Below are 9,876 nucleotides of genomic sequence, written 5' to 3' on the forward strand. Positions count from 1 at the left end.
AGACTAGACTATAGACTAGACTATAGACTAGACTATAGACTAGACTATAGACTAGACTATAGACTAGACTATAGACTAGACTATAGACTAGACTATAGACTAGACTATAGACTAGATTATAGACTAGACTATAGACTAGACTATAGACTAGACTATAGACTAGACTATAGACTAGACTATAGACTATACTATAGACTAGACTATAGACTAGACTATAGACTAGACTATAGACTAGACTATAGACTAGACTATAGGCTAGACTATAGACTAGACTATAGACTAGACTATAGGCTAGACTGTAGCCTAGACTATAGACTAAACTATAGACTAGACTATGACTAGACTATAGACTGACTATAGACTAGCTATAGACTAGGACTATAGACTAGACTATTGACTAGACTATAGACTAGACTCTAGACTAGACTATAGACTAGACTATAGACTAGACTATAGACTAGACTATAGACTAGACTATAGACTAGACTATAGACTAGACTATAGACTAGACTATAGACTAGACTATAGACTAGACTATAGACTACACTATAGACTAGACTACTAGACTAGACTATAGACTAGACTATATACTGGACATAGACTAGACTATAGGCTAGACTATTGACTAGACATGCTAAACTATTGACCAGAATATTGAATATTAGCAGACTATTGACTAGCGTAGACTGAAAAAAGCAGAGAGATGTTTTACCCACCTCTCTATGAATGCACGGTCCCTGCTGTCAAGAGAAATTGATTTCTTGGCAACAACATTGTGTTTAACCTTTATGAGTTATCTTGATTTTCTGATATAACTTCATTATTAGTAAATAGCCACCTGACGAGTGGTGTTATTTAGCCAAACCGAGTCATTTTAACTCTACTTCTTTGTTTGCGCTTAGTGAATTGCCGTAATAACCATGAGCCAATCTGGACCTACATTTCCCATTTTTAAACCTAAAGGAGAAAATTTGTGGGAACTTCCATAAACTATCATACACCATTTTAAGGTTTTTTGTTCCATGATTGTTATTTCTAATTTCGAACATCAAAAACAGCTTGGACCCACCTGTTCAAAATATTTGCTATAAACTTTAAATTTAGCTTTGGAAACATTACAAACATGTAAAAAAATCAGATCGCACAATTTGCAAAAAAAAAACCAATTGAGCATGCGCAACGCCCAATTTTTAAAGATGTTTTTTTCGATGTGCTGCTGCTGCTGCAATTGTTTTTATTTATTTGTTTTGTTGTTTTCAAACACAAACAATCCGACAACAACAAGAAAATCGTCAACTCACTTGTTGCCTTCACTTGCAATATTACGTATACGACACACTGCTCGTATTAAATACGAAAACAAACATTGAGTAACAATAAAAAAAAAACAATTGCATTAAGCTTTGGTTAAATTCTAAAGTAGTAGTAGTTGTTGTTGTTTAATCAAAGCTTTTTATTGTTTTCATTGCAAGTGCATTCATTCTCTCTCAATAAGCCAGTTTGTTGTTTCAATAAAAACTCTCACTTTTTGTTTAAAGATGTTGTGTTTCTTGTTGTCTTTGTATGCGGATGTTTATACCAACAATCAGCAGATCAGTTGCATCTTTTTTTGAGGTGTGTGTGAGAGTGCCAGTATTTGTGTATGATTGTTAGAAGTAGTAGGGCTTACTGTTGCAGTTATTGTTGTGTTACATTAAATGCACTTGATGTGGCTGCTGTATGGCGTGGTGGTTGTAGTGTTGATGGTAATGTTGTTGGTAGTTGTTTGTAGTGATGGTGCTGCCAAGTTAAATTAAAGAAGAGTCTAAATCTAACGGCTTTAGATTTGCAAACAATTTTATTTTCATTTGAGTTGCAATAGTATAAAAACGTTTGCATTTTCTGAACAAACAACAAATAACACTTGACGAGCCTTCAAACGTAGACGTGTCTCGTTCTCAAAACGCGTGTGTTCTTTAAAACTTATTTTTATAAATATTCCAACTAAGGACACCCAACTCCATACTTAATTAACGAAAAGTTTACGTGTTTTGTTGAACAATCCAAAAAAATATATAAATAAAGTGAGTTCCTCTAGAAAGGACAATCAATCTAAAGAAATAATAATATAAAATAAGCAAAAACTAATAGTAAATTTAAAACTTGTGAATAATTTACATAAAAATTATTAAAAATAAAAAAATATTTAAATAAAATTCTTTACAATTTTTTAAAATTTTAAAAAAATATGTTAAAATTGAAAAATTACTAAAATTGGTTAATACATTCTTTATGGAAAATGTAATTCTTTAATTAACTATAAAGCGTCAGTTCCAACTGTCATATTAACATTTGTCAAAATAAGCCTAACATTTATTTAAACCAATATTTAGTTGCACTTAAGTACATGACTTTTGTTAGCGGTATTTGTTGTTTAAAAAAAAAGTATTTGTTCATATTAATGTTAATTATTTAACGTATTAAAATGTGCGTTTATTGTTAATGCAACAAGTTAATGGATTACTGATAATTAAGTCTGCTAACTAATTGTTTGATTTTAAGTTTTTTCTGCTACTTGTGGTTTTATTACAAGGTTTATATGGACGGATGGACGTCATCAAATTGTATTTGAAATCGATATAAGTTAGGATGGGTATCGGGTGTGAGATTGATTTTATGTTGTAAACGTCAAAAGCATAACTTTAGTTTAATACAACTATACAAAATTTGACGAGAATTTAGACGAATGTAGAGCATGCGAAGATGACATGAAACTCTGAAACACATTCTTTGCCACTGTCAGGCTTTTGTCGTAATGAAATCCAGGACTACCACACATTCCTATCGGATTGGGTTTGACCTTCAAGGTTTTGAGGATTAACGTTATTCGCGTTTACTAAAACTTCAGATGTAAATTTGACATTATCTCGAATTATTTAATCGTTAAAAGTTTTATATAAAATGTATAACAGTAAAGAATAATGCCTGTGAAAACCTTTCAGAGCCTTGGTGCCACCAGTTAACATGTTCCGATAGCGCAACATATTTTCAGAAAGCATATCTTTAACTTTAAGTATTAGTCTGGAGGTTGAAACTACCAATATTCGCAACTTCTGTAAAATTGAAGAATTTTATATTTGGGACTCAAGTATTCAGTCAGAAGGACTGAAAGATAAAAATGTGAAAAATTGGTGGGTGATACAACTTTTTTATTTCCATATTCGGAATCAGCAGACCAAATAACACTTTGATAAGTAGAAGGAAATTATTTAAAACGTTTTTTCAACGTTGAAAAAACGTTTATGAAGGCGTTAGAGCCTTCATAAAGCACTTCACATCAAAACTTCCAAGTAAAAGAGAATCTAACCTAAAAATTTTATTTAAACTTAGATAAGAAACATATTATACTCTGTTATCTAAATCTGGTTTTTATTTTCAAGTCATCACGATATATGGTAAAACATTCTGACTTCAAACGATCTTCTTTAATTAGGACAGTCTTAAAGTAAATCAGATTAAATAAAATATTAACGTTTGTTCGTAATCGATAAACTGAGGAACTTCGGAATCTGATAGGATAAAATTTCAAATATATGTTTCAGAGATCGTGAGAAGTGTTCCTGTAAAGTTTAAAATTTAATTACACTAAAACCGCAAAAACCGATCTGAGGGCTATATAGACATTTACGTGTAGATTCCACTTTTCCAATCAAAAGCCTGCAACGCGTACCAGGCACCACAAGTAGACGATAATTTGGTAAATTATGATAGTTTAATTTTTTCTTCTTTTCAAAGTTTCTTTTCTTTGAGAAAGGTATAATCAGAAAAGCAAAATATGAAAATAATTATTAATTGATTAGTAAATCTTTGGTACTAAAATGAGTAAATCGGCCAACTAAGTTTTTTATTAGAACAAAATATACACCATTAAAAAAATAACTTAACTAAACGCTAAAATTTAACAGAAATGTGTACAAAAATGGGCCAAATATTGTTATTTATCAGCTTTTATGCATCCCTCATATTTCTCTACTAAAATCTAAAGTAATGGCAATTGAAAGGCAAAAATTAAATTGTTGACATTATTCCAAAAGTAAAAATTTTGAGAACTTGTTAATGGTAAAATGAAAATGATTGCTGGTATTATTATTATTAGTATTATTTTTCCGTGAAAAACCCCAATCATAATATTGAAAGCACAATATTTATACTCTACACCTCTACAGTGAGAAGCGTATTATGCGTTAATGCTGAGGTTTATAACACTCAAAAATATTGATCCTACACCCACCGTAAAGTATACCAATCAAAGTCGATTAATCTATGTCAGTCTGTGTGTCCAAGTAAAACCCGTAAGCAGGCTACAAGAAATGAAATGATGAAATTGCTTTAAGAACGACAGCTATAGAAAATGGTAGAATTCGATACATTATTTCACCCAGTCCTCATACAACCGGTCATCTCTAAGTTCCTTAATTAAATTTAACTTATAATTATAGAAATTTTCAACTACATAATGTTACATAGCATTTAAAAAATTTAATTTTCTATAAAACCCTACATGCATTATTTTTACAACTTAGTTAATAAATAAATATTAACTAATTGAAACGTGACATTAAACTGATAACCTTTAGTTCCACAGAAATATTACTTAATACGTACAAGCCACTCAAAATGTTGGAACTAAATAAATATTATAAAATTTCAACTTAATTATAAACATCAATCAAAATATTCGTGTAAATGAAATTTATGTAAATGATATTATATATTTTTTTCGCACACAAACAGATCATGAAATCCATTGTATTTGCTGTTCTCTGCTGTATGACTGTTGTTGTGTCGGCTCAACGTGGTATACCACCACCACGTGGAAATTCTTTCGACGCCAATGCTGTGATACTTAAACAGGATTTCAATTTGAATCCAGATGGTTCATACAACTACAAGTGAGTAGACTAATAGTTAATCATCGTCAACACATGTTTAGTAAAAAATTTAAAATTAACATAAAAACTAAAATAACGTTTAACTTTAAACGAAAGAACACACCTTGCCATCATGAATTTCATAGTTAGAAACGAAAAACTTTGTTAAGAAATTACAAAAAATTTGGCCTTTTACGAAAACGTTATAACGCCAAACATTATTCGCACAAATATTAGCATATAGTGTGTTTTAGTTTTGATTTTTTTTTTCATTTTTTTTTTTTTTGTTTCAGTGGGTCTACAATTTACATAAAATTATTGAGTGCAATCTTAATGTCACTAAACTAATTTAATGATTTTTTTGTTTTCTAATTTTTATTTTACAGTTATGAAACTAGCAATGGTATACGTGCTGATGAAGCTGGTTATCTTAAGAATGCAGGCAATCCTCAATTAGAAGCTCAGGTAATTATTATTAGTTTTTTATGTTTGTTTTTGGTTTTATTTAATCAGTTAGGAGTTTTTTCTTTGGTTTAAAAAACCGTAATGTGACCTAAATATTGTATATGCCAAAGTGTTATTTGCATAATGTAGATGTAATCAGTTTAAAATTGACATGGGCGGTAACTGCAATAAGCAGTTGTTGGCCAAAATAAAAATATACAAATAATTTTAAGTATGCAGCATAGTTTTAGGCTAAAAAAACTATTGAGGAAGCTTTTAAAGCTTTGACAAATGCTATATACTTGAGGCATACTTTTAGGATATAATAAAAGAATTAAAAAAGTTACCACATTATTGGCAAGAAAACGCTTAAAACATATAGTCTGTAGCTTAGAATTTCGACAAGTCTAAACTATAGTCTGCAGACCAGACGTCTGGTCTATACCCAAGACTATAGTTTGGTGTATGGCCAACTATAGACTGGCCTATACCCAAGTCTATAGACCGGTTGTAATCTTTTATAGAGCTAAGACTATAGACTGGCATATAGCCAAGACTATAGACTGCTCTACAGCCAAGACCACAGTCGGGTCCCTAACCAAGATTATAGATCTGTCTATAATCATGAATATACACTGCTCTATAGTTAAAAATGTGGTAGAATGATCTATAGTCAAGACTATAGACTAATCTACAGAGAAGACTATAGACTGATCTATAGTCAAGACTATAGACTGATCTATCGTCAAGACACTATAGACCGATCTAAAGTCAAGACTATAGACTGATCTATGGTCAAGACTATAAACTGATTTATAGTCAAGACTATAAACTGATCTATAGTCAAGACTATAGACTGATCTAAAGTCTTGACTTTAGATCAGTCTATAGTCTTCTCTGTAGATTAGTCTATAGTCTTGACTATAGATCATTCTACCACATTTTTAAACTAGACTGATCTATAGTCAAGATTATAGGCTGATCTATAGTCAAGGCTATAGACTGATCTATAGTCAAGACTATAGACTGATCTTAGTCAAGACTATAAACAGATTTATAGTCAAGACTATAGACTGTTCTATAGTCAAGACTATAGACTGATCTAAAGTCAAGACTATAGACTGATCTATAGTCAAGGACTTTAGTCTATTGTCAAGACTATAGACTGATCTATAGTCAAGACTATAGACTGATCTATAGTCAGACTATAGACTGATCTATAGTCAAGACTATAGACTGATCTATAGTCAAGACTATAGACTGATCTATAGTCCAAGACTATAGACTGATCTATAGTCAAGACTATAGACTTATCTATAGTCAAGACTATAGACTTTAGACTGATCTATAGTCTAGACTATAAACTGATCTATAGTCAAGACTATAGGCTGATCTATATTCAAGAATATAGACATATCTATAGTCAAAACTATAGACTGATCTATAATCAAGACTATAGACAAACCTATAGTCAATACTATAGACTGAACTATAGTCAGGAATATAGACTGATCTATAATCTAGACTATAGACTGATCTATAGTCAATACTATGGTCTGATATATCGGTCTATTGTCTGAAAATCTATCGCTTTTACTCTATTCTCTCCTACGTCGTCTTATTTTTAATTTTTCCCAATATTTTCAGGTAATGCAAGGCTCTTACTCCTACACCGGACCTGATGGTGTAGTATATACCATCACTTATATTGCCGATGAAAATGGTTTCCGTGCCGAAGGTGCTCATATTCCAACACCACCACCAGTAGCTGCTCCCGGTGGACCCAGAGGTAGATTCTTCTAATAAATACATTAAAACTTAATGTATTTCTAAAACAGCATTAAAGAAATATTAACAAAAGAAACAGTGTACTTCCAAGCTAAACAAGAGATTAATTAATACACATATTAAACGGCAAATAGTTGGCAACTATTACAAAACATAAATCATGTGGCAACGCTAATAATAAAAACATACTTACATTTTAAGCACACACACAAGATGAAAAATCCCAAATACAACTGCACACACATATGTACATGTCAACAGCAACACATTCACTTATACATCACCGAGTTGTATTAATCCCTATTTTTTGTAAAGTTAGCCCACATTTCCGGGCACTATCAGCAGTTTCCAATTCTAACGATAATCTATATACACACTACACTTTATTTCCAGCTCTTCCTCTTTTGATTATCCTGTTCAATCCTTTCCATGACAGTAATTCTCCCTCTCTCTCTCTCTTTATTGTATTTATATTTACCTTCTTCTATACACTCTTCAATGTTTATTGTGATCGTATTTCTTTCTATTCATTTTCATACACTTTTTTTATAACTTTTTCATATGTTTTATTATTTTATTTAAGAGAAACAGAGAAGCTAAATAAATTTAACAATTTATTATAAATTTTTTATGTATAAATATTTCATTTTTTTATTTTAGTTGATAAATAAACAGAATTTTTATGTAATTTGTTTTGTTAATTAAAATATTGTTTAAATTATTTGTTAAAACCCATGTTAAAACAGCAAATATTGAAATAAGTTTTAATAAGAAATTTTTGTTTTATTAAGTATGGCAACTACGCAATAAATAAATTGCGCAAAAAACTTACAATAAAATTGTGTTTTATTATAAATTATTATATTTAAAAAGTTAAAAGTAGTTGCCAGATTTATTCTATTTCGATTTCCTGGTTGAAGAGGAACGTTTACAGGGTATACCACTTGAACGAGGTGTAGTCACTTGTTTGGGGGAGTTCAAAGGTTTAGGGCTATTAGATCGGGAAGAAACTGAAGCCATGCCAATACCAGGTACAGTTTTATAGTTGAAACCTCCTCCCTCTAATCTAGCATTTAACATTCCTTTGGAGGTTGCTGATGTTACTTTTCCGGGTGGTGGTGATGCAGTTTTTATTCTAGGGCTAATGCTTTTAGGTTTTCGTTTCGGCTCCTCCTCTTCATAAATCACATTTTGTTCAAACATTAGCAAGAGATGAATTCTTTTACAATTATTATCCACAAATTTCATGGCTCTATTTAAGGACTCTATTTTTAAATCCCCCTTTGTTTTGTTATGCTGATCGTAAAGTCGGTGAAATTTCCCTACTGACTGTACACTGCCCGTTACTATTGATTCCAAAAACTCGTATTTCGTACCGATTTTCAGGGCCAAAACATTGTCTCCATCAGCTGGAACAAGATCTTCTACCTTTGCCACTGGTTTAATATGAATATTCCTCAACTCTGCTTTAGCTAAACGTAAACTACGTTTACAAAGAACCTGCATACGTTTATCGGGTTTAAAAATTTCATCCAATAGATTTATCTTTGTCTTAGATTGGCCATATTTATTGTAAGTAAAAATAATGCCCACCAGTAAGGAACCTAAGGCCATAACACCCATAAGCGAGTATAAAACTTGCCACAGCATGACATTTGTTTTGGACTCTGCTCCATAGCGTGGTGCCCTTTCAATATAGTCACTAACAATGTCCAGAAGTAGTGAATTACAATCTTGCAGCGACAAACGTTTGGGATGTATTCCGATAGGTATTTTCTGAGACAGAAGCTCTGTCGTTCTATCCGGAAATATAAAATTCTTTACTGTCGTCCAGAAGAATGTTGTGGAGGGTTTTACTTCGTTCAGTAATTCGGTACAGTGCCTTACTGCCTGACGAAACCAAGCTACACAAATTGTACCTAATTCCAAGTCGGGGTGTAATGATTTGCAAAATTGTTCCATATATGTGTTAGGATACTGGAAAGAAAGTAACGAGTAATGAAATTTAATAACAAATATTTCTAACAGATAAGGATCTTGGAAAAATTATAGACCAATAATCATTTTGATATTTAATAAAGATCCCAAACATTACATTATCAACATATTTATAGCTATTCCACAGTATTTCTACAATGCACAGTGGGACAGAAAGGAATTTTTCTGGAAATAAATTTGTTATGAAAATGGAGGCTCCAATTTGAAGTTAGTTAGTTAGGATGTATGTATGTATGTATGTATGTATGTATGTATGTATGTATGTATGTATGTATGTATGTATGTATGTATTGTATGTATGTATGTATGTATGTCTGTATGTATGTATGTATGTCTGTATGTATTGTATGTATGTCTGTATGTCTGTATGTCTGTCTGTCTGTTTGTATGTCGTATGTCTGTCTGTATGTCTGTCTGTTGTTTTGTCTGTCTGTCTGTCTGTCTGTCTGTCTGTCTGTCTGTCTGTCTGTCTGCTGTCTGTCCGTCTGTCTTCTGTCTGTCTGTCTGTCTGTCCTGTCTGTCTGTCTGTCTGTCTGTCTGTCTGTCTGTCTGTCTGTCTTTTCTGTCTGTCTGTCTGTTGTCTGTTGTCTGTCTGTCTGTCTGTCTGTCTGTCTGTCTGTCTGTCTGTCTGTCTGTCTGTCTGTCTGTCGTCGTTGTCTGTCTGTCTGTCTGTCTGGTCTGTCTGTCTGTCCTGTCTGTCTGTCTGTCTGTATGTATGTCTGTAATGTATGTATGT

General features: G+C 31.9%; 2 protein-coding genes across 2 annotated transcripts; one reads left to right on the forward strand and one right to left on the reverse strand.

Annotated features, from left to right (window-relative positions):
- The first annotated feature begins 1,827 nt into the window (after nt 1-1,827).
- LOC119608067 (endocuticle structural glycoprotein SgAbd-2) lies at nt 1,828-7,336 on the forward strand. Its single transcript, XM_037962328.1, has 4 exons — nt 1,828-2,063; nt 4,774-4,931; nt 5,297-5,375; nt 7,002-7,336. The coding sequence occupies exons 2-4, from the start codon at nt 4,777-4,779 to the stop codon at nt 7,155-7,157; spliced, it is 390 nt and encodes a 129-aa protein (XP_037818256.1). The 5' UTR covers nt 1,828-2,063; nt 4,774-4,776; the 3' UTR covers nt 7,158-7,336.
- A 503-nt stretch (nt 7,337-7,839) lies between these two features.
- On the reverse strand, nt 7,840-9,116 carry LOC119608066. The gene has a single exon (XM_037962326.1). It carries the CDS (start codon nt 9,102-9,104, stop codon nt 8,040-8,042), a length of 1,065 nt encoding a protein of 354 aa, XP_037818254.1. The 5' UTR covers nt 9,105-9,116; the 3' UTR covers nt 7,840-8,039.
- Between the last annotated feature and the right edge of the window lie 760 nt (nt 9,117-9,876).

Source organism: Lucilia sericata, unplaced genomic scaffold (assembly GCF_015586225.1).
Source record: "Lucilia sericata isolate MDLA Ls3-8-SP2 unplaced genomic scaffold, ASM1558622v1 Contig000784F_arrow, whole genome shotgun sequence".
Taxonomy (NCBI): domain Eukaryota; kingdom Metazoa; phylum Arthropoda; class Insecta; order Diptera; family Calliphoridae; genus Lucilia; species Lucilia sericata.

Excerpts from the sequence above, each read along its gene's own strand:
- LOC119608067 (XM_037962328.1), top strand. The coding sequence starts at position 4,777 with ATGAAATCCATTGTATTTGCTGTTCTCTGCTGTATGACTGTTGTTGTG. Across the intron at positions 4,932-5,296 it reads GATGGTTCATACAACTACAA|TTATGAAACTAGCAATGGTA; the intron begins GTGAGTAGACTA and ends TTTATTTTACAG. Across the intron at positions 5,376-7,001 it reads ATCCTCAATTAGAAGCTCAG|GTAATGCAAGGCTCTTACTC; the intron begins GTAATTATTATT and ends CAATATTTTCAG.
- LOC119608066 (XM_037962326.1), bottom strand. The coding sequence starts at position 9,104 with ATGGAACAATTTTGCAAATCATTACACCCCGACTTGGAATTAGGTACA.